General features: G+C 40.6%; 1 protein-coding gene across 7 annotated transcripts in view; it reads left to right on the top strand.

Annotated features, from left to right (window-relative positions):
- The first annotated feature begins 676 nt into the window (after positions 1-676).
- The window catches only part of MAP3K20 (mitogen-activated protein kinase kinase kinase 20), a 167,218-nt gene continuing 143,541 nt past the window's right edge, over positions 677-24,353 (top strand). For 3 of the 7 annotated variants that reach the window (XM_081584645.1, XM_081584641.1, XM_081584646.1), the window contains exons 1-2: positions 762-928; positions 13,791-13,983. Coding sequence is in view for 6 of the 7 variants with exons in the window: in XM_081584641.1 (XP_081440767.1) it covers positions 13,825-13,983 (159 nt within the window). In the remaining variant the exon portion in view is untranslated. Of the gene's footprint in view, positions 729-761; positions 929-13,559; positions 13,620-13,790; positions 13,984-24,353 lie in introns of those variants that run through there. The other 4 variants (XM_081584644.1, XM_081584648.1, XM_081584643.1 and 1 more) reach the window with 2 other exon arrangements.

Genomic DNA, 24,353 nt, shown 5'->3' with positions numbered 1-24,353 from the left:
AAAACCCCACAAAAGCTATTTCATTCCTTTGAGTCTAACTTTCCACAGTTCCCCTGTGTCCATAGATGATCAAATTCAAACTCAGTGAGCCCTGGATCGTGCTGCTCATATCTTTGGAACCTCGTCTCCCTTTTGCTTCATAGAACCATCCTCCTCACTGATCGTAACTTCTCTCCCTGGTACTGGTTTCCACCCTTTGCTCACCCCTGAAATGCATTCCAGTTTCATCTGAAATCGGCTTCGCTAACGTCAGCAACCAGGGGAACAGAGCAGGACCCCTCCTCAAAATTACGCAAGTATCTACTGATAATTCCACTGAAGTAGCTTTCAGCCCTATCTCCCTAGAAATATATGTACACGTCGGTCCTCTTCCCAAGTAGATAATTAACTTCTGTCCGGCGCGAAGCAACCTCCCTTGTCTTTGTATCCCAGCGCTTTTTTTCATAGTAAATGTTTATGGATAAGGATGAGTTGAGTGCAAAGATGTGAAGGCACAAAGAGGCGCAGAGACATACCCCCTCTCCCCGCGCCCCCACAGTATGGGGTGCCGTGTGAAGCCGGCGGCGGCCTGGCAGGGTTCCGGGGAGAGGGGCGCAAGGTGCCCTAGGGGTGCAGCCCGGGCGCCGGAGCGCCCTCCCCCGCCTGGCTGTCTGGCGCGTCTGCGCTGCGGCCAGCCGGGCGGGCGTGCGGGACGCCTGCAGGGAGGCCCGGCGGTTCCGCGCTCGGAGGTAGGTGGTGCTGTTGCCGTGACTGTCTTCCTCATTGGCGCGGGGCGGAGAGGCGGAATGTTCAACTCCTGACTCGGGCGGAAGCGTGGGAGCCGCGCCGCCGGCAGCCGTCCCCTCGAACCCCGGTAGCCGCCCCTGCCCTCGCCGCGCGCGGGGCCTCGGCGCCCCCGGCTCTTGCTCGCGCCCGGCCTGGGAGCCAGGTAAGGGGCCAGGCCGGAGGCCGCAAGGGAGAGGATGGGGGGCAGGCCCATCGCGATCGCGACTCGTCCCGGCGTCGCGGGCTCAGGCCCTGCCGTGGTCCGGGCCCCCACGGCAGGCATCCCCGCCCGATCCGGAGCCGGCGTCCCGGGCTCCCGCGGCCTTGCGCGGCCGGGAGCGGCTCGGGAAGTTCGCGCGGATCCGATGCAGAAGTTGGCGCCCGGAAGAATGGAGCGCAGCCGGGGCGTCTCCGGCCGTCTCGGCCAGGCGTGCGGCGCCTCCGGGTCGCCGCTTTCCCTCCCCGGACGCCGGAGCGCCGGCCTCGCCGGGGGTGACCCGGGCGTCTCTCGAGAGGCGAGGCGCGAGTCTCCCAAATCAGCGCAGGGTGCAGGCCGCTTCCCGGCAGAGGTGCTCGCGGGCGAGGAGAGCCCACTAACTTTTGCTTTCCTGCCGGCCGGCCCAGGAGCTCGCCTCCCGCCAAGGGCGACCGCGCCAGCACTGCGCCGTGAGCGTGGAGCCCGCGCCCTCCCGCACCTCAAGGGGCTCCCGGGCCTTCCGCGGGCGCCAGAGTGGCCCCTTTGCCGACCCGCTGGCGTCCCGGATTCCTGGGTTAGAGGAAGTGCACCAGGCCTGGAGGTAAAGGCTGAGGTGGCCGCCAAGCCGCGTTGGCTCCTGACAGCTTGCAGACAAACTTTAATACAAAACTGACCAGAGGACATCGAGTTGCTTACTGAATGGGGCAATCCTTGTTAGACTGAAAATGTTCGTTTCTGATGCGCCTCTGCGTCTTGCATAAGCACTGTTTATGGGGAAACTTAATTACTATTTTTGTTACTTTCTGTAATAATGAAAGCAACACCATTTAGTGTCCTATTCCAGTGATATTACAATAAGCAGCTTCTCATGAATGATAGTGAATTAGAATCGCCTTACAAGATTAATTCGACGAGTTTTGAGCTTAAGGTGGTTGTTAAAGTATATTCATATTTTAACCTTAAAGGTGTTTTAGGAGAAACCTTGCTCTCCTGACCTCCGTTGAAATGAACAGCTAGGATTCCGTGGAACCAAACCGACAGACGCATTTAGACAAAATGTAAACAAGTGATCCAAGACAGTTAATGTCTTCTTTGTAGTAGGCCCATCTCCACAATGAAATATCATGTCGTTTTTTGACTTTCAAAAAATATAGAATGGCTTCATTTTAATTATAGTTTTAGTCATTTGTGGAGCCTTTGTTTTCTGTTCCTCTACAATAGTGAGAGATTTGGGAGATTGTAAATGAATGCGAATTTAGTTTGTTTGGAAAGAGGGAATTAAGATAAAGAATCATGGTCTTTTAGAGCAATGTGTACTGTTTAACCTTTCACAATTTAATTTTTATTGTAACTTTTTGGAGATTATTTTGGGAGTTTTTTTAAACTGGAAAATATTTTTGTTTATATCAAAAGTTTTAGTGGTAATAATTCCAGAGTAAATGACCACAATGGCAAGGACATTTTTTTCTTGTCTAGGAAAGCAAACAGATGATTGATCTCTTTTCCTTATTCTTTCAGGGAACACATAAGGACAAATTAAAAAGAGAGAGAGAAATATCCAAATATTAAGCACTGAGGATTTGGATCTAAAAATGGATGGTCAAAGATCTTGGGAACTAAGGGACCTTCTTGCCAAATAAGGATACTTGGCAGGCTACACTGTGTATTTTAAGTTAGCACAAGAGTGAGTGCTATTGGCAATATATTGGCTGAGTGCCTATCTGGAAAGAGCAGTGAAACTGACTTTGATAGGGCTTCAAAATTATAAACAGAAGTTAAGAGGGGCGTGGAGTGAATAATCTAGTTGTCAGAGAAAACAGTGGAGAAATTACAGTGATGTTTCATGAAAAGGAGTCAGACATGGAGTGAAACTATTAGTGTGGAGTGAAAGAGAAAAGTGGACAGTTGATTTTAGAAATTGTTAGATTCAGAGAAAAGAGAATCAGTGATTTTTTTTAAAAACCAGAGAAGAGTGTTTGTGGTGATATAATCCTCCTTGGAATAAGATAGCCTTATATCTGTATCCAGAGATGTTGGAAATCAAAATTAATTTGCATCATTTGCTTTCCATTTTATTTGACCCAGGACAGATTGACAGGGAGGGTGTCTTGTCTATCTGAATGCAATAGAAACAGCTCAGGCACCTTTTGGTATACTGCAGGGATCATTTAGGCTACTTCTTGTGTGGCTATTAACCTTGCCCCACTACACACAAATAAGCCGAGTTCCAGCTGTGACCAGAAAACTGTACCTGGTAAGGAAAGAGAGCTATAAATGCTAGAGCTTAGATTGGTTTGACTGATATGTGGGTGCTTTTGTGTCACACCCTCCTATGGACAGCTGAACCATCGATTATGCCCTAATAGCAGTTAAATAATCCCAACACAGTACAAGATGCTGTGAGAACAAAGCAGCCAGGCATTTGACATCCTAATCCCAGCGTAACCATGGCTTCTAGGAAATTAATGCCTCATGTTGAACTTTAGGTAAATGGTAAGCAACCTAATAATTACTAGAATAAGAAAAGGGTTTGTTTAAAGGGAGGAAAAAAAAAGACAAGTTAGAAGGAGAAGGCAGAATGATAGCATGGGGAAAATATGGTGGAAAAAATGTTGTGACTTGGAAGTCAGACCTGAATTTGAATCTCCGTTGTGTTACTTTTAAGTTAGGCAACTTTTACATGCTTGATCCTCAGTTTCCTCACATGCAAATTGGGGATAGTAATCCCTACTTCATAAGCAGAAGGATATGAGACAGCACATGGAAATGCTTCAACCAGCCCCAAAACTTTAGCCACCATCACTGAGTGATAGAGAAGGGGTTTTCCACATTCCCAAGTTATACTCAGAGAAAGCTGCCTGTCTCACCTGTTCCTAGCTAAGGCTTGCCCTCGGTAGCCTGCCCTGTTTCCCAATTACACTTATGTGTACATGGAGGGCTAGCAGATTTTCATAGCTATTTTCCTGCTTTGCATGTAAGGATTTCTAAAGCAGCTTTGTGCATACCTCTGGGTTTATACATGATTTATACACAGCTTTGTAATATTCTTGGGGAGGGGGAGGAGAATCTGAAAATTAGTACATTTAAATTTGAAGAATTTCGGAGCTATAGGAATAGTGGTTGGTTGTGACCTAGAGGACCAATATTGGAACCATTCTTACAGCTAATTTTGAGCACAGATTACCTTCAGGGACCAACGTTCTTTATAGACTCATCTCTGGACCTCCAAAGAAGCAAATCTAAATGAGAAGGCAAGGGTTGCTGCCTGAAGATCATGGAGTAAATCTTTGCTGATTGAACTTTCCTACCAAAATGTCCTATTTAGGGGAAGAATGTATTCCTTCAGGGATCTGTAGGTATAACCATAAATACTTCCGGTGTAAGCAAGCACTTTCTCTCAGATCCTGCATTTAATCTTAAAAATTCATGTGATCTTGGCATTCTTTTCTGTACTGTTTGAGTTATTGAACAAACCAATACAAACAAATGCCAAGCATGTTTCTTCCCTCAAATCTTAAAGGAAAATCAATGCTGTAAGATGTGTATTTGTTCATATACCTTCTTCACAGAGCTGGATACTCCCCCCTGAGGGAGCGCCCGTGTTTGAGCAGCTTGGGCCTAGTTCTGGTAAATGGTACTGCACCATTGAGCTTCACAGCCCAGCCTGCTGCATGGGGTAATGCAATTCCATTATGCTGAGAAAAGAATAGTGTAGATCGTCATCCAAAAAGGTTTTATTTTCTGTGGTCACACTGGGGCTTTCAAGGTCAGAAAAGCTCTTTGCTTTGGAAGTCGAGAAAAGGGGGAGATAGTTGTGGGATAGAAATGTGAAACACAGTTTCACCTTCTCAGCCAGTTTAGGAGGGGAAATTTAGGAGGACAGCCCAGTCATCTCCATTATTCCCATCATTGACATTGATCACCATGTTCCTCCACAAGGGAGGGGGCTGCCTGTGTCAGGTTCATGACTATATCCCTAAGAAGGGAAGGGAGAGGTCAGTTAGTCATGGTGTACTCACAGGGTTGGAGTGGATCTTTACGAAACTCTTCATTCCTCTCCTAGTCTCCTCCCCAACTCCCCTTGAACACTCTCAGTGATAAGGAACTTACTACTAACAGGGTGGCATATTTTCCTGTTAGGCAGCTCTGATAACCCTGAATTCCATCTGTAACTTGTCTACAGAGAGTGTGGCTTCTGGCTCTGTGATACATACTGTAGAGTCTTCCTTTGGTCTTATCTAATTTTAATGCCTCAGGTTTTGTTTGTTTGTTTTCATGTTACTTCAAGGTTACCAAGTTTTAACTCTCATACTTTCCCTTCTCGGGGAACCTTCATTCTAGGTTTGTCCAAAATTGTACTCAGCCAGGAAGGTGAGATACTTTCTATTTGACAAGAGTAGAAATAAGAAGAGAAACAAGAGCTGAGTAGAAGCAGGATCTTGAATGGGTGGGCTTATTGACTGAGTAAATCTTTCTTACTTATTAGCAACTGCTTTCTCCTCCACCCCAACCCGCTCCCCCAACACCTGTGAATTCCTCTTCTAGCCAACCCATAGCAATATGCCCACTCCACGCTTTTTTGCTGTAGTCAGACTCTGACCTCATTCTCTTCCTCAGGCCTCCAGTCATTCAACGCTCAAAACTTGTAATTGTTTGACACGAGAAACCCCTGCACTGATCCATGTCCTGGGTTGTCCTACTCGGAGTTTCCTAGCTAGGCTTCTGTTTGAGCATGGACACATTTCCACAGGGCATTTCTGGGCATCAGTACCCCTTCTCCCTTCATTTCTGTTCTTCATGTATTTTGCTTCTAGTAACATTTCTAGCAAGAAAGTATGTCATGGAAGTCTCTTCATTAACTGAAGTATTTAACCTGTGCTTCAAGCAGAGATTTATGCTCAGTTCAGTTCAGTTCAATTCAGTCACTCAGTCGTGTCTGACTCTTTGCAACCCCATGGACTGCAGCACGCCAGGCCTCCCTGTCCATCACCAACTCCCGGAGATTACCCAAACTCATGTCCATTGAGTCAGTGATGCCATCCAACCATCTCATTCTCTGTTGTCCCCTTTTCCTCCTGCCCTCAATCTTTCCCAGCATCAGGGTCTTTTCAAATGAGTCAGCTCTTCGCATGAGGTGGCCAAAGTATTGGAGTTTCAGCTTCAACATCAGTCCTTCCAATGAATATTCAGGACTGATTTCCTTTAGGATGGACTGGTTGGATCTCCTTGCAGTCCAAGGGACTCTCAAGAGTCTTCTCCAGCACCACAGTTCAAAAGCATCAATTCTTTGGTGTTCAGCCTTCTTCATAGTCCAACTCTCACATCCATACATGACTACTGGAAAAACCATAGCCTTGACTGGATGGACCATTGCTGGCAAAGTAACGTCTCTGTTTTTTAATATGCTGTCTAGGTTGGTCATAACTTTTCTCCCAAGGAGCAAACGTCTTTTAATTTCATGGCTGCAGTTACCACCTGCAGTGATTTTGGTGCCCCCCAAAATAAAGTCTGCCACTGTTTCCACTGTTTCTCCATCTATTTGCCATGAAGTGATGGGACTGGATGCCATGATCTTTTATTTATGTTTATATTATGTTTATGTTATTTATGAGATTTATGTTATTTATGTGATAAAGGAGAGAGGGGAAAAGAAGTGGAACAATAGCTGTTCTAGGTTTTAGACTTTTAAAGTTGGCTTCTCTTAGATACCCAGATCCTCTTCATGGTGCCCTGCAACCTATTCTAGACAAGATAGTCTGCTTTGTAGTAGCAGCCTTGGAGGAAGGAAGGCAACAGCTAGGGTAGACACAGTACTGGTTAGTTCTATTCATACCTAGTCTCTAACTAGTCTTGTAGAACTTATCTATCATAGCAGAATAGCATCCTGTTCAGGAACAGAATCTCTGCATCTTTGATCTTGATGTTATAAACAAATATATCAAACCCAGAGCTTTTCTCCTTTTTGAAAAAGACTTGCAGAAAAAAAAAGAATTGCAGAACTGTAATCCAAGTGGTATTGTTTTTATACACATGATGATAAAGCACATTTTTATTAGTTTATTCACGAATCTTCATTTAAGGAAGCTGAAATAATGCTAGCATAAATAAATACTAGGGCAGCAAGCTTGGCAAAGGAATTTGTTGAGGGTTGGGGTTTGTTTTTTTTTTTTGTCATATTCAGGTCATGATAAAACAAATGCATTTTTTTCTATATTGTATCAGAAAATAAACTTTTAACTTTACTTTTGTGAAGAGAGGAAATAGAGTAGTATAAGTAAAGGATAGAGAAAGGATCTGAATTGAGAAATAATAGGCCTATGTAAACCTAAAAGATAAAAAAATCCAGAAGAAGTCCAAGAGTCTATTTTCTAATAAAGTTAATCCTTTTATAAGTAGATTTAATTTTTTTAAATTAACCAGTCCATCCTAAAGGAAATCAGTCCTAAGTATTCATTGGAAGGACTGATGCTGAAGCTGAAACTCCAATACTTTGGCCACCTGATGTGAAGAACTGACTCATTTGAAAAGACCCTGATGCTGGGAAAGATTAAAGGCAGGAGGAGAAGGGAATGACAGGATGAGATGGTTGGATGGCATCACCAACTCAATGGATATGAGTTTGAGTAAACTCCGGGAGTTGGTGATGGACAGGGAGGCCTGGCGTGCTGCAGTCCATGGGATTGCAAAGAGAGGATTGAGAAAAAATATAAAACATATGCAAAGAAACTTAGATACTGTAATAAGGATTTAGGGAATCAATGATACAATAATCTATTTTTGCTCTGCAAAACTAATGGAGATATACAGAACAATTCTGAAAACAAGGAGAGGAAAACTATTGAGGAAAGCAATCCTAACTACAAAGGCTGAAAAAGTAGATGGTTAAATATGATATCAAGCTTTCTTAAAATAATTAGGTAACCATCAGTTTCCATTTATTGAGTATTATGTACTGTGTGCAGGGCCCTGTGCAAGGCCTTTCACAGCATCTCCCACTTCGCAACAGCTACGCAGAATGGGTATTACTGCCAGGGAGAAAACTGCTCAGAGAGGCTCAGTGTCCTGCCCATGTCCTAACAGCTGGTCAGTGAAGATTTGCTACTAGAGCTAACTGGGTCTTTCTCTTGGATCAAAGCTATGTTGTGTTGAAATATCTGTTACTTGGAAATAAGACTTAAGAAGTCATATAATACTGTGCAAACGTGTAACTTTTGGACTATCAATTTTTAGACATTTGGTAACAGAACGGATATTTCATTTTAGGTCTGGAAATACCACGGTCTTGGGAAAAGTGATTGATTCAAGGTTACTGAGAGGTAGAGGCAGAGTTGGGTTTTTTTTTGGCTGTGCTGTGCAGTTTGTGGGATCTTAGCTCCCTGAATCCGTGCCCTCTGCAGTGGAAGTGCAGAGTCCTAACCATTGGACTGCTGGGGGTTCCCTAGAGGCAGAATTCTAACTCCCATCTATCTAATTCTAAACTTTATGGGTTTCTTTTATTCCTCTTTTTCAAAAATCCAGGACAAAAGTCCATTTTTTTTTTTTTTTTGGACTGGAAGGCTAAAAAACTTTGAAAAGTAAAATAACTTTTCCTTTAAGGTTTTCTTCCTATAGTTCCACTTTTGATAATAAGCTGATGGTACTATTTATGCTTTCAGCAATTAATAGTTTAAAAATATATTTTAATTTTAATTTAAGGAAAACAAAAAAAATTTTTTGGTTGCACCCTGTGACTTGCAGGATCTTAGTCCCCTAGCCAGAGATTGAACCTGGGCTTCAGGCAGTGAAAGTGCAGAGTCCTAACCACTGGACGACCAGGGAATTCCCTAAGGAAATTTTTAAACATTAAAAAAAATGTTACCACTACTAAAGTAGTACTTACTACTACCTAAGTAGTTACTAAAGTCGTACTACTTGAGGACTCCATTGATTTGATTCAACCACTGAGTTAGTGATTTTCAATATTTTCAGAGTTGTGACACTCTCTTATGCTTTCATTTTTGTCATATCCCTGTTCTAACTTGCTCTTCAGTGCTCTGTGGTAGATACTTATCATTAGCATTTAAAACAGCTTTGAGAGTTTATGAAACCAAAGTTAGGATGCTACAGAATTAGGACTGGGAATTATTGCATGGAGGAAAGTTGTCTATCTTGTGTAAAAGCAGTTGTTTTAACATTGTAGAATGACAGCATCATTTGATTGGGTGTGCTGTGTAAATACATTTATATGGATGACTTTTATTAAATTCTAGGGTCTTCACTGGAGAATACACCTAAAACTTTAGAACATAATTTGATCAGGTAGCAATCTTCCCCAAGATGCTCTAAGTATAATTAATCTACAACTCGGATTATCCTTTCTTCTGGTCATAAATTGAACCTCTTAGAATAATGATTTTCAAGGAGAGAAAGCTCAAAGGGAAAAGTAAATATATGTGGTCAGACAGTCACGTAGATGGCAGTGGGAATCTCAGTCAGCTAATCTCTTCAGCTAAGTCCATGACGCTTTGCCAAGCTTACTGGAGTGAAAACCTGTATTCATACACCCCAGAATTGTTAGTCTCTTTGGTAATCAGATGGTACTTAATTTTTTATGGTCTCAATAAAACACTCAAGTAATTATATAGTTCTATTCATACACAGCCAGTTTCCAAAAGGCAGGATGTATCACAAAGTGAGTAACTGATTCTGGGAAGAGCTGACTGGTTGGTTGCCTCATCTCAGAGTGAAGATCCTGAGAACTATGCTTCTCAGAGGTCTGCCTCTCTCTGCTACCTCTGGGTCAGTTTCAAATGGACTGATCCTGCCTCAGTTTACCCTGGACTTGCTCTGTACCAGAGGGTTCGGATTTATTCATATCCATCTCATCCTGGTTCAGATCTCTCTGTTTGTTCTGGAAGGATTTCCTCCTTCCTCCTCCGCCTTCCTCCTCTTCTCCCCACCCTTCTCCTCTTCCTCCAGTCTCAGAGACACCTAACCCTAGAGATCCCAAATATGCTCTTCTTAGTCTCCCAACAAGCCTAGGCAGCTGTTTCCAGATAAGGATTTGCTTCAGAATCCTTTGGAGGGCACTTATAAAAACTACAGTTCTCAGATTTTACTTAATCTGATTGTAATCTTTCCAGCTGCAAATGGTATAACAGGAATAACTAGACATTATTTATTTGGTTTTTGATTCATTCATTCAACACATATTTTTGAATGGAATAGGTGTGATGTGCTGGCTGCATAGTAGCTACTGAAGATTCAGGTGAAAATAGGAATGTGTTTCACTTTTAAAGAATTTATAGTCTGGTGGGAAGTAAGTGGGAAAGATGAAAGGATAAAGAAAGGGGCTGTGGTACAGAAAAAGGAGAATTAACCATGCTCATGAGGCTCAGAGGAGATGGTCAGGGACATCATTGGGCAGGGAAAGGCATTCAAAACAGAGACCCTAGCCTGGGCAGAGGTGTGAAGATGGGAAAGCATGTTCTGGGAACTGCTAATCTGTCCTCCTGTGTGTCTAGGGGGCTGGAGGAGGAAATAAGAAGTAAGAATGGCTATAAGTGGTGAAGAAAGATCACAAGGAAATTTTCTGGAATTAAAAGACGAGTCACAGATGGAGAGTATACTAAATATGCCACCAATGAATGAAAAAGACTCACTCCTAAGCATATCGTATCAATTTCAGGATTCTAGGGATGAATACCAAGTCCTAAATGATTTCAGAAAGGAAAGAATAATGTAAGCAGAATTGGTAACCAGAGTAACTTCAGACTTGCTCTACAGACATATTAGAAACTAGATGAGTTTGAGGTAATACTTTTGAAATTATCAGGAAATTATTTCCTACCTGAAATTGCATACTACCAATCAAGACATTTGAAAACATACAGATTCTCCCCGCAAAACTGCGCCCTGGGCACTCTGCTCAGGTAGCTAGTGGGAGATGTGCTCTGTCAAAGTAAGAGACTAAACCAAGAAAGGGAAGCCAGGAGTTCCCGCAGAGGAAAAGGTGAAGGATGCTGAGGATGGTGGACAAGCCAGTGCAATCAGACCTGGAAAGCCACCGCTTCAGCCAGAATGCTCAAGGTGGAAAGTATAGGAGAAGTGTCTCCTAGAGAAAAACAGACCCTCCTCTCCCGTTACCTGATGTTTTTACTTTACTGAGAGGAGTTTTGCAGTTCAGAGAGTTTGATGAGGTGGATACGTTTTAGATGTATACAAAGCTAAGTGAAGTGAAAGTCGCTCAGTCGTGTCTGACTCTTTGTGACCCCATGGACTATACAGTCCATGGAATTCTCCAGGCCAGAATACTGGAGTGGGTAGCCTTTCCCTTCTCCAGGGGATCTTCCCAACCCAGGGACTGAACCCAGGTCTCCCGCACTGCAGGTGGATTCTTTACCAGCAGCTAAACAAACAGCAAAAACCAAACCAAACAACTAATAACTCGGGGAGAAATGAAAAATTATCCAAGAAAGGAAAAGTCATTGAGTCCTGCTCAGCACTCTTAGGAATAATGTTTACAATATTCACTGTAAACAGTGAATATTGACTTAACCAAATGTTACAGTAGAGCTGGATGCTGGGAGGATAGGGCACGTGTGACATGTTTGATGTAAGAAGGTAAAGGATGGGGGATGAGAACTAAATCTTTTTCTTCCACAGGGAGAAGTGAATACGTAATCACTAAAATGGAACAATCAGGAACTAGCTATATAAACACACTTTTAGAAATGTACTAATAGATACAAAAATATCATATGAAATATAAATATCAGAATAAAATCCTAAGCGAGTTGAAATTAGTTCCCCCTGAAGAGAGAATTGGGTGTGAGGAGGGGTAGGACAGGGGAGTTCTATTTTTTCATTTTTTTTGGTAAAAGTAAAAATAATAAAAATATAGATATAGTATTTATAACACTGAGGGACTCTTACAAGCAGTGTTTTGCATTTTGTTGAACAAACATTTTGCAGATAAGAACAAACTTGCATGTTCTATGTACCTACCTTTGGCATGGTCTTAAATTTTGTGTTTTGGGGGTCTTTTTTTTTCTCTAATTAACAAAATATGAATTGAAGCAAAAGTTAGTAAGGTAAAATTTTTGACTCAAATATATACTGACTGTATTTTGATACTATGTTTATTTATGTAGATTCTAAAGCTATCTTTTAAACTTCAGAGGATAAACAGTCTTCTCTCTTGCCTTCATCCCAAAGTAGAGTCAAGTTTGGCTTCACTTAAGAAATCAGCATTCTTCAGTGACCTGATGCTCCTAAAATGCATTGGCTAGTCAGCAGCACATTAAGATCTATAATAGATATGAATTTGTACTATCATGTGTAATAGATATAAATTGCCCCTCCTCCTTTTTCTTTTGAAAATAATCAGATTCCACAGAAAAGTAGTAAAATGCCCACATACTTGTCACCTAAATTCACCAGTTCTTAACATTGTGCTGCATTTGCCTCCTTCCTTTCTATACCCATTCATTTTTTTTTTTTTGGAGGGTGAAGGGGAGTTGAACTATTTTAAATTAAATTGGAGATACCACACCTTGATACATCACCCAGTATATCTTCTAAGAACAAGGACATCCTTCTACAAAACCAAAATACCATTATTTGCCATGCAGAAAATAGAATTATCTAATATGTAGTTAATATTCAAATTTCCCTAAAATCCTCATAATAACTTCTGCAGTTTTTTGGGGATCCCAAATCTAGTCAGTGATCATGCATTGCATTTAGTCATATTTCTTGAAGTCCTCCATGTACTAGAAGTTTCTCTGCCTTTTTAAAAATCTTTCATGACTTTGACAGTTATGAAGAGACCAGGGGAGTTGTTTTGTAGAATGTCCTGTACATATGGGTTCATCTTTTTGCTCCCTCAGTATAAGATTCTGATTTACAATTTGGGAAGAACATGTCTAAATAAACTTCTGTATCCATCTGCTTTTTTTGCAGGTTCAAAATTTTAGACCTTCATGTTCTTGGTTGTAGGTTTTTGTTTTGTTTTTCCTGCTAATCTGTGGTTAGGCATAGGGTATGAAGAATTACCCCTTACCTGGAGAATAGTGAAACTCCTTAGACTGAAGAAAATATCACTGTAATCTCGGTGAGAGGTAATCTGTTCCTCTGGAAACAAGCATAATATTTTTTTTTTAAACATTCTTGGCAGAGATCACTGGATGACTTAATATATTGTAATCAAGGGCAAATTTTCTGCTCTTTAATTAAGTTCTGCTACAGGACACAGTCCAGGGAGCCACTTCGGGAAAACACTTGGCCAGCCCTTCTCTCATCCCAAAGCTGACCACTTGCTTTTGGAATCCCAGCCCCAAGCGTGCGTTCTGTTTGCAGTGTTTCGGCCCTCCTGTGCCAGCATGCTCAGATGCTTAGGTTATGTATATTTTATGTGAAGTGAGTACAACGCAGAGAGATGGCATGCCTGAGATGCCAGAAGAGCTGTGCAAGCCTCCTGCTGAGAGCACGCTTCCCGTTTGTCTTGGGGCTGGGAGAGAGACCTGGTTACACAGTAGCCTTTAGGCAGAGCTTCTGGGGATGTGCAGGAAGTGCTGTTGCAGGCTTTGTCCAGGGGGGAAATCTGAGCCATTTCTCTGGGGACAGCTGTGTTTCAGCGTCTGGACAGGTTGCTGTTGAATTTTGCTCGGGCTACCGGGTAAGTGTTTTCATGTTGATTTGTTTATACTTCTCCTTTTTTTCCTCCTAAGTCATCAAGGCTCTTTGTGGAAGCACCACAGGACTTGGTATACATTAGCTAAAGTGGAATTCAGAGGTTTCATTCTAATATGTTTCTAATCCAGGTTTTTTTTTTCCTTTCCCTCTGCAGATTTTGTGGAAGTAAAATACTTTGTCATTATGAGATGTCGTCTCTCGGTACCTCCTTTGTGCAAATTAAATTTGATGACTTGCAGTTTTTTGAAAACTGCGGTGGAGGGAGTTTTGGGAGTGTCTATCGAGCCAAATGGATATCGCAGGACAAGGAGGTGGCTGTAAAGAAACTACTCAAGATAGAGAAAGAGGTAAGGTCTTTTCCTGCTATCAGAAGTGGTCATGATAGCACTTATGTAAGCTTTTCAACCTCGAGTCAGAGGTCACAGGCTGCCAGGGACCTAGCAGAGCCTTCGGGGCTGATCCATGAGGCTGCTTCCCAAATTTCCATTCTGGGAGCCCCATAAATAGCAATCGGTGCCACGTGTGCTGTAGGGTTGAGTTTTCCTAGGGGTCATCTGAACTGAGAGGATTTCTTTCCATGGTGTGCAAGACCGAATGTTCTCTGAGCTCTTGTCCTGGGGAGGTGAGCGCTCAGGTCTTCCCAGACTTTAGGCTTTGCCCTGGGTCAGCCAAGAGGGGTCAGTAAAGAGTAGTGTGTAAAGTTTTCATCCCCTTTCCACTTTCTGGTGAATTTGTGCTCCCCAGGACTTGTCTTTTTGAAAAACAAAATCATTATTTCTCTACTGAAATAGAAGCAATACCAGCTTCTTGGATTTCACCTCTACTTGAAGTGCAGAGTGATGGACTTTGTTTAATAAAAGGGCTACACAGAGAGCTGCTCTACTTGTAAAATTGGAAAAAACATTTTGACTTTCAGAGTCTGGAATTGGTGCTGGTCCTAGTCGAGCTCAAAACTTGCACACAGGCCTTTCATCTTTCTTAGGAAAGTGACACAGCATCATCCCCACATTCAGTTTGGTACCCAAACCCCACAGTGAAGCTAGTTGCAGGGATGACTTGCAGGAGCTCAGGGTGTTAGTAACTTTAAATAGCTACCCTCTGGAGTTTGCTTTGGTCAGTTCTATTTATGTCACGTTTTGGCTAATTATTGTTCTTTTCAGTACGCTTTTAAAATGAACTTTTCCATAAATATCCTTTAATCTCCCTGAATGATTTCATATTTTTCATTAACTGCTGCCAGTGAACCACAGCAGTTGATTCAGAAAGGAAACCGAAATGGCCAAAATAGAAAGCACTTTGTGTTGTTTCCTCCCAGCACTGCTTTGTGACTGTGTGACCGGCAGTTGTGTTTATGATTCGTGAACTCAAGCCAGAAGGACTAAGATACCTCTGCCTTGGAGCATCTGTAGGTTGCAGAAAGCATTAAGAAGTGATAGCTTTTAAAGCTAATGTGTGCTCTAAACCAAAAGGCACTATGTAGAAAAAGTTTTCTCCCAGTCATGTGTTGATCAACAAATTTTTAAATAGTAGCCAAATAATAAAATTATTTCTAACTCTGGAGTTGAACCTATCTTTTTTTTTAATCTGGTGAACTCTTGAGCCCTTTATAGGCAGGCATTGTTGTACCCATTCTGTAGGTTGGGAAATAGAGCTTTGCGAAATATGTGAAGCTGCCCCGATAGGGGTGGATGAAATCCAGATCGGACCCTCTATTCTCTAGTTTTTAATTCTGAAACCTCTAGTTTGACCAGGTGGGAACAGATAATAAACTGGTTCCATCAAATTTGTATTCAAAGAAGTATATAAGTATGCTAATATTTTTAAGCATCATATAACTTCAGTATAGTGAACATGTTCTTACGTGATTGTTGGATATGAGAAAGACTTTGAGACTTGAAACATTTTGATAGGAAAACACTAATTGCAACGCATTCACTCCACCCCCATCCATACACAGTACCATTTTTTACTGTCTGAGAGAGAACCAAGAAAATGACACAGGGAAGCACAGGAGTGAAAGCAGGAACTGGCAACTGCCAAATCCTGCTCTTGTGTAGATATTTAACTTGAGTGCATATCATTCAGAATTGGAGCTGATTACAGTAAACCACAGGAGCACGCCTCATAAACTTCTGAGTAGGAAAACAGAAACTCACGTTCAGCTTTGGGGCTCGGTTTAGTCCGTGACTGTGAGTGATCAAGAGGCACGCTAAGTTATTGCAAAGCATCTCCACACTTACTGACTTAATGTGTGTTCAAGATGTAAATAATTTTGACTAGGGGTTGGCAGTTATTGGAAAGGAAATATGCATTTCTTATGTAAATGTTTGTTATACTTTATGAACTATGTGTTGGCTTGGTGGCTAGATGTTTTCTCGGTGATAAGATAAAGGTTATAAGCTCTGGATTTTTTTCCAATTTATAGATTTGCAATTTATAGTCCTGTGTCACTTGGTCATTTTTGCGAATGAACTTTAGAAACAATGGAACATTTAATAATATATTTGTAGCTCACTTATGGAACTCTTTAAGAATGACCTAATGTCTGGTTAAATATATATGTGTTTTGTGAAAGGTAGAAAAAGTTTATATATAACTCTTTAATTCTCCTTATGTGGGCATATAGAGGAATGCTGTTTATTTTCACTTTATTTGTAGACCTCTGGTTTAGTGAATATATATTACTTTTCTGATTTAGAAAAAAAAGAAAAATGGCATTTACTTAAAATTTTGGTAGTTCTTTACAACTTAGTTTTTTTAAATATTCATCCGTTTGTTTTATTTTTTAGATTCTACCTATAAGTGATAGTAATAGTATTTGACTCTCTGTATAATTTATTTCACTAAGCATAGTACCTCTAGGTCCATCGATGTTGTTGCAAATGGAAAAATTTCACTCTTTTCTATGACTAAGTAGTGTTCCATTGTAAATATACTATATACCACATCTTCTTTATCCATTCATCTGTTGATGGACACTTAGGTTGCTTCCATATCTTGTAAGACTTCATTTTAAAAAAACCTTTACACCTAGTGAAAAACTATAAGGAGGTACTGTGAACTGTAGCATATCATTCCCCTAGAATCACAGCTAATTAACATTTTGCAACATTGCTTTCTCTATATATATTATTGATTTAGGTATATTCATACATATTTTCTAGTGAACATAAGGGTAACTTGCAGCTGCCATGTACCTTTATCTCTAAATACTTTAGCTTCTCTGAAGAACACAACTATAATGCAACTATTGAAAATTTAACATTGATTCAATAGTACCCATTATACAAGTCTATTTTCAGATTTTTCCTATTGTCCCAATAATGGCTTTTATGGCGTTTTTTTTCCCAATCCAGAATCACATACTGCATTTAGTGATATATCTCTTTAGTCTGCTTTAATCTGCAACAATTTCTCTGCCTGTCTTTGTTTTTTAAACTTTGACATTTTTGAAGCGTGCTGGGAAGTTTTTGTAGAATATCCATCATTTGGGTTTAATCTGATTTCCCTTCCCTCTCGCCTAGTTTAAAATTATGTAGTTTTGGTAGAAATGCCATATAACAACATGTGTCCTTGGCATATCTTAATGGAAGACCTATTATGTCAGTTTGTCCCATTATTGATGACATTAATTATGAATCCTTGATTGAGAGGCTCACCCAGTTTCTCCCCGGTAAAAATACCTGTTTTTTCTTCATAATTAATAATTAAGATATTGGTACATACTTTGAGGTTATGTAAATATCTTCCTTCAACAAATATTACCCAATGTCTTTAGCATCCGTTGGTGACTCTTGTTTGAATCAAATATTATTATGACAGTTACAGTGTAGAAAGCAAAAGGTTCTAGCATAAATGAGAGCCTTTCTTCCTTACTTTCTTCACTTGTTTATTGATTCATTCATTTATTTATTGTTTATAGATCCATTTATTTATTGTTTCATTGTAGACTTAAGGGTTCTTTTTCGAATTCAGAATGTTAGAGTTCACTACTGTTGTTATTCACGTTCATGCTTAAATTGTTCCTGATTGAGCCAGTAAGAGTCCCTTCAGTTTGGCTCCTGTGTCCTTTTGATGTGTCTCCATCATTTTTTAGCCTTTCCTTACTCCCTGGCGTGAAAAGATGCTCCAGGCTCAGCTAGTTCCATTCCTGGAGTCAGCCATTTCTTCAGGAAGCCCTGATTCAGGGTACCTGATTTGGGAGTATGATATTCAGAAACCTAGACTTGGCTAACAGGTTTGCTTATTGTAGACTGTTTAAAAGGAGCCTTTGTCCTTTTGGGAGAACAAATGGTCATAGATAACTTTTATTTATGGAAGCATTTAATTACAATTTAAATATCATACATCTGGATAGTTATGAGCTGTGATACACTCCTGTTAGAAATGTAAATTGATATATGTTTTGGAGAAAAGTTTAGCAAATATGTAAAAAAATCTTAAAATGTTTCCTTCCTTTGATCCAGAAATTTTACTTTGAGGATTTTTTCCTGAGGAAATAATTTGAGATATGCAGGAAGGAGGATCTAATAAGTTGCTCATCTCAAATAAATAATAAAGAATTGGAAACAATTTGAGTGTCCTACAACAAATTATCTTTTAAATTATGCTACATTCTTACCCTTCCTCCCCCAAAAATGTGAAAGGTGATGATTGTGTTAATTAACATGATCATGGGAATCATTTCACACTATACAGTACATATGTATATTGAAATCATCATGTTGTATACTTTAAATATATTACAGTTCTACTTGTCAATTATACATAAATAAATATGAAGAAAATTATGCTACATCTGTATAGTGGAATTCCATTGCGTTTGGAAGACTGCTCAAAAAGCTAGGAAAATACTCATATTGCTAAGTGGTAAAAACAAGTTACAAAATAACATATATACTATCATCCAGGTGTCTTCTTGGTATCTGTGTGGTATTTTTATTATACTTTCCTTTGTTTTTCATATTTTTCTATGCTTATTTCATATTTTTTTCCCAACATTTTATTATGAAAATTTTCAAACGTAAAAAAATGTTGAAAGGGTGAAATTTAACATCTATATGTCTATCCTGTAGAATCTGTTATTAGCATAAACACTTGCTTTATCATATGTGTGTCTGTGTATTCTTCCATCCATCAGTCCATTTGGATGCATTTCAAGATGAGTTGCAGGTATCAATAGTTTGCTTTTAAATATTTTAGTGTGTGTATTATTACCAGAGTTATGTGTTTGCAGGCTTGTTTTCTTTTGAGATAAAATTTGCATACAGTGAAATACACATATCACTATGTTTTGACAAATATAAACACAGTGTAACCCATATATTTACAGGGGAAAAAAAAAACTCAAAAAAAGTCATAGTTCTGACAGCCTGTGTCACTTTCTAAGGATGTTCAAGTGAATTAAGTTTTTTATAAGCCACTTTAGTAGGTCACAACTCACAAATTTTCCAGTCTCCGTATATGCTTTTTAAATGTTTAATGTTCATTTCTCCTTGCTTTCTCATAGCAGTGCTATAGGATTTTCAGTGGTAATTTAGTTTGTTTTTATTAGTTGCAGATTTACTTATAGAGTGCTATTTATTTTTGTTAAAAAAGTTTTCAATAGGAAAAAATAGTGTGATCTTAAGCTCATATGCCAAAGGTAAGAAAAGAAGTCATTACTGTATCTTTTTGGTAAATTCCCAATGAGCTGAGATCAAACCAAACTGCTTAGGCAGAAATTGAAGCAAGGAGTGGGGAGGGCAGAGGAAGACACCATGGATTCCAGTGTCCTCTTTCCAACCCCCGACCCAGAGGAGAGCAGCCTCTACACTAGTGGTTCATCATCTTCACAGTGTGAACCAGACAGGTCTGTACCTGGCACTTTTTCCTGTCTGAGAGATGGAAGCCTGCAAGCATTTGTAATCTATTGATATTTAACCAAAGTAGGAAACCAGATCTAAGTATAAGATTTGAAGGAAACACTCTTCCCCAAAAGAATAAAAAGGAAGCAGAATCCTCAAAAGCTAAAATATGAGACCCTTTCTTCAATTGCCTTGCCTTTTATAATGCCCCACTTCCTTTATTAAAAAAATTTTTTTTCCTACCAAATTTGACTGTTCTGTGTGTGTGCGTGCTCAGTCACTTGAGTCGTGTCCAACTCTTTGCAACCTCATGGACAGTAGCCCGCCAATATTGTCTGACCATGGGATTATTTCCATAAGAATACTGGAGTAGTTTTCTATTTCTTCTTCTAGGGGATCTTCCCAACTCAGAGATTGAACCTGCTTCTCCTGAATTGGCAGGCAGATTCTTTACCACTGAGCCACCTGGGAAGCCCCTTTACTGTTGTAGGAATATTGAAAGCCAGATAAATTCAAGATTCAAAACTTTCCCACAGTGTAAATATTCATAGGTAGAGAGAAAAGATCAAAATATCAAAACTGGCCATAAGAACAGGAATTCTCAGTAACTTTTTATATAAAGGGGGAAATACTGGTGTGAGATAGAAAATGCAATAGAAATTGACACAGAACTCAGAAGGAACTTTAGTAAAAGTAAGAGCTTTGATTATATAGATTTTATCAACATGACAGCATTTAGTGGTTCACAGAAGGCTAGCTAATGTTGTTGCCATCTTATTAACTCTTGAGAGACCCTTTTTCCTCTTCTCTGCAGTTCTGTAGCTGACTTATTGGGTTTCCCGCATAGCTCAGTCAGTAAAGAATCTGCCTGCAATGCAGGAGACTTGTGGTCGATTCCTGGGTCAGGAAGATCCCCTGGAGGAGGAAATTGCAACCCACTCCAGTATTCTTGCCTGGAGAATCCCATGGACAAAGGAACCTGGTGGACTACAGTCCATGGGGTTGCAAGAGTTGGGCACGACTGAGTGACTTTCATTTCGTTTCATTCATTTCAGCTGACTTTTTAGTGAATGAATTATTTGCATTCACTTAATTGTAGGAATGCTGTTTTACTATTTCCCCCATCCCTGAGCACAATACAGAAGAATAACACTATTTACTTTCTTTGTAAATCCTCTCAGCATGTCAGTGTATCGGTGGGACCAATACAAACAAAAATTAAACATCTTGGATACTTGATAAACTGCCATTGAGTTATGGTATCGTTTCTGTGATAATTTGTCCAAAATGGTGCTCAAGAATTGCCACTTGGTATTTTTAAACATCAAGAGGGTGGACTTAAGGATGCCAGAGTTACTGTTTTAAGTTGCTATTTTCAAATGCCCAAATTCTTAGTGCCTTACTTATCTGTTACAGTATCTTCACATAACTAGTCTCTTCCTTTTCACTCAGAAGTCCCTTCATGAGTTATTATTTAAGATAACCCCACCTAGGATTTTTCTGTCTCCAGTCAGAATTTACCCATTCTGCGGTCTATTCTTTTAGGTCAGTGGTTCTCAAAGTGTGGCCCCTGGACCAGTAGCATCAAGCATCACTTGGAAATTTGTTACAAATGCAAATTCTTGGTCCTCACTCCACATCTACTGAGTCATGGGGGCCTGGGGCTTGGCAATCTGTGCTCTAACAGGCTTCCCACATGTTTCTGATGCCATTGGAACTTTAGGTTGTACCTAGCCAATCATGTCAGGTATGTTAACTCCAGTTTGGAATTTTAGGCACCTTATGCAACTTGTGGTGGAGAGATTGTTGTTGTTGGAGGCTTTTGAGACCCTTAATTCACCATGCTGAGGTGAACCACCTGTGCACAGGCCCTGCTCGGCAATGTCATTGGACATAATGAACTCAAGGCAGTCTTAGGAACATCAAACAGATGTGAACCTCAGGCAAACACCTTCAGATTCCAAACCTTTTCCACTTGGGTCCTCATCTGACCTTCCAGCGTTGTCTTTAATTTTCTGACCTGAAACCACCTCTACCCCACCATTCAATCGTTCTTCTGTCCTACTTTTCCATTTCTGTAACCTCATCCGCATTCTTTCCCTCACCTCTAATACCTTTGCCTTCTCTGTCTGAGCAGGTCCTACTCATTTTTCAGCTCTCATTTCTTCCTTCTCTGTGAAACATTCACAGGTCCTACAATCATAGTTTTTCTCTTTTTCTTTTGAATTTATACCAGTTAACACTCGTGCTAATCCAACATGTAAATAAAACTGACTTGTGACTCTAGAATTACTGTAAGGGACTGTCACTTGACTTTTCACATGAACATGTCTTCTCATCTGAAAAGTGGGGCTAAGACTGTACCTCCATCCCAGGGTTGTCGAGAGGATTAGTTGACTTAATATATCTAGAAGAGTTCCTGACACCAAGGAAGACGGGTGACTGTTCACTGTCTGTTGTAGCTTCACAACCATGCTGTAAAGTCAGAATAGCAGACACGTGTCATGTTTTGTAAAAACTTCAACTTGTTGGCTCCTAGAACTTCGATTGAGAAAGGGTCAGAGGCTGCATTTACAGTCTGCAGGAAAGAGCCCTGCCAAGGTTTAGCATGGATGTGGAACAGCAAGCGTGTATATGCTGTGTATTCAGCATCTCTGGTGGGAACTCTCTGAGGGCAAGAAAAGTCATTGCCTTTGTCACTGATGCTGTCACCATCCTGCTTATCATCACTGTACCAAGTACAGCTACCACTGTGAGTAGTGACTTGGTTAGGGGCTTTCCATCACTCCCTCTTCCTCTTCACAGTTGCATTACAAGATTATAACCTACATTTGATGGGTCAGAAATCAAGACTCAGAGAGGTTAAGTAACCTGGCTAATATAAACAGCACCCTTCTTGCCTGTCTCACAGCACCTGGCACTGTGCCTTGCTCAGAGTCAGGTATCTGTTCCTTGGTACTTGGGATCAAATCATATCGCTGTAGACATCCCTTTCATTCATCCTGTATGGGTATGTCTACATTTTCTTCCTTTACTCCTTGAGCTGTGAAGAAGATAGAGCACATCTGTTTTCACTGTATCAACTATACCACTCTCATTTAGCTACATAGTAACAGTACTCTTAGCTATTAGCTTGTTTTTATATATGCCTTTGCTTTGGTACCTTTTTTAGACCAGCATGCATGACATTTTTGCTTAGGGAATTTTAAACATTTCACTGTGCCATGCTTTGACTTTATACTACATACATAAATCATCACTTTGAATTAAAGAATAGGCAATTTTAAATAATGGAATAATGAATCACTTTATTTGATCATTACGCAGTCACCACTCCAGTTCAGTTCAGTTCAGTTCAGTTCAGTCGCTCAGTCGTGTCCGACTCTTTGTGACCCCATGAATCACAGCACGCCAGGCCTCCCTGTCCATCACCAACTCCTGGAGTTTACCCAGTCCCATGTCCATCGAGTCAGTGACGCCGTCCAACCATCTCATCCTCTGTCATCCCCTTCTCCTCCTGCCCCCAATCTTTCCCAGCATTAGGGTCTTTTCCAATGAGTCAACTCTTCGCATGAGGTGGCCAAAGTATTGGAGTTTCAGCTTCAGCATCAGTCCTTCCAATGAACACCCAGGACTGATCTCCTTTAGGATGGACTGGTTGGATCTTCTTGCAGTCCAAGGGACTCTCAAGAGTCTTCTCCAACACCACAGTTCAAAAGCATCAATTCTTCGGCACTCAGCTTTCTTCACCGTCCAACTCTCACATCCATACATGACTACTGGAAAAACCATAGCCTTGACTAGACAGACCTTTGTTGGCAGGGTAATGTCTCTGCTTTTCAATATGCTATCTAGGTTAGTCATAACCTTCCTTCCAAGGAGTAAGCGTTTTTTAATTTCATGGCTGCAATCACCATCAGCAGTGATTTTGGAGCCCCAAAAAATAAAGTATGACACTGTTTCCACTGTTTCCCCATCTATTTGCCATGAAGTGGTGGGACCAGATGCCATGATCTTAGTTTTCTGAATGTTGAGCTTTAAGCCAACTTTTTCACTCTCCTCTTTCACTTTCATCAAGAGGCTCTTTAGTTCTTCACTTTCTGCCATAAGGGTGGTGTCATCTGCATATCTGAGGTTATTGATATTTCTCCCGGCAATCTTAATTCCAGCTTGTGTTTCTTCCAGCCCAGTGTTTCTCATGATGTACTCTGCATATAAGTTAAATAAGCAGGGTGACAAGATACAGCCTTGATGTACTCCTTTTCCTATTTGGAACCAGTCTGTTGTTCCATGTCCAGTTCTAACTGTTGCTTCCTGACCTGCATACAGGTTTCTCAAGAAACAGATCAGATGGTCTGGTATTCCCATCTCTTTCAGAATTTTCCACAGTTTATTGTGATCCACACAGTCAAAGGCTTTGGCATAGTCAATAAAGCAGAAATAGATGTTCTTCTGGAACTCTCTTGCTTTTTTGATGATCCAGCAGATGTTGGCAGTTTGATCTCTGGTTCCTCTGCCTTTTCTAAAACCAGCTTGAACATCTGAAGGTTCACTGTTCACGTATTGTTGAAGTCTGGCTTGGAGAATTTTGAGAATTACTTTACTAGCGTGTGAGATGAGTGCAATTGTGCGGTAGCTTGAGCATTCTTTGGCATTGCGTTTCTTTGGGATTGGAATGAAAACTGACCTTTTCCAGTCCTGTGGCCACTGCTGAGTTTTCCAGATTTGCTGGCATATTGAGTGCAGCACTTTCACAGCATCATCTTTTAGAATTTGAAATAGCTCAACTGGAATTCCATCACCTCCACCAGCTTTGTTCGTAGTGGTACCACTCCAGAGGAATATATAAAACAACTATCCATCATTCAGCT

Source organism: Giraffa tippelskirchi, chromosome 3, assembly GCF_054371585.1.
Source record: "Giraffa tippelskirchi isolate mGirTip1 chromosome 3, T2T-mGirTip1v1.2.pri, whole genome shotgun sequence".
Lineage (NCBI taxonomy): Eukaryota > Metazoa > Chordata > Mammalia > Artiodactyla > Giraffidae > Giraffa > Giraffa tippelskirchi.
Note: the sequence above shows the minus strand (reverse complement) of the source record. Positions and strands in the feature narration are given on the sequence as shown.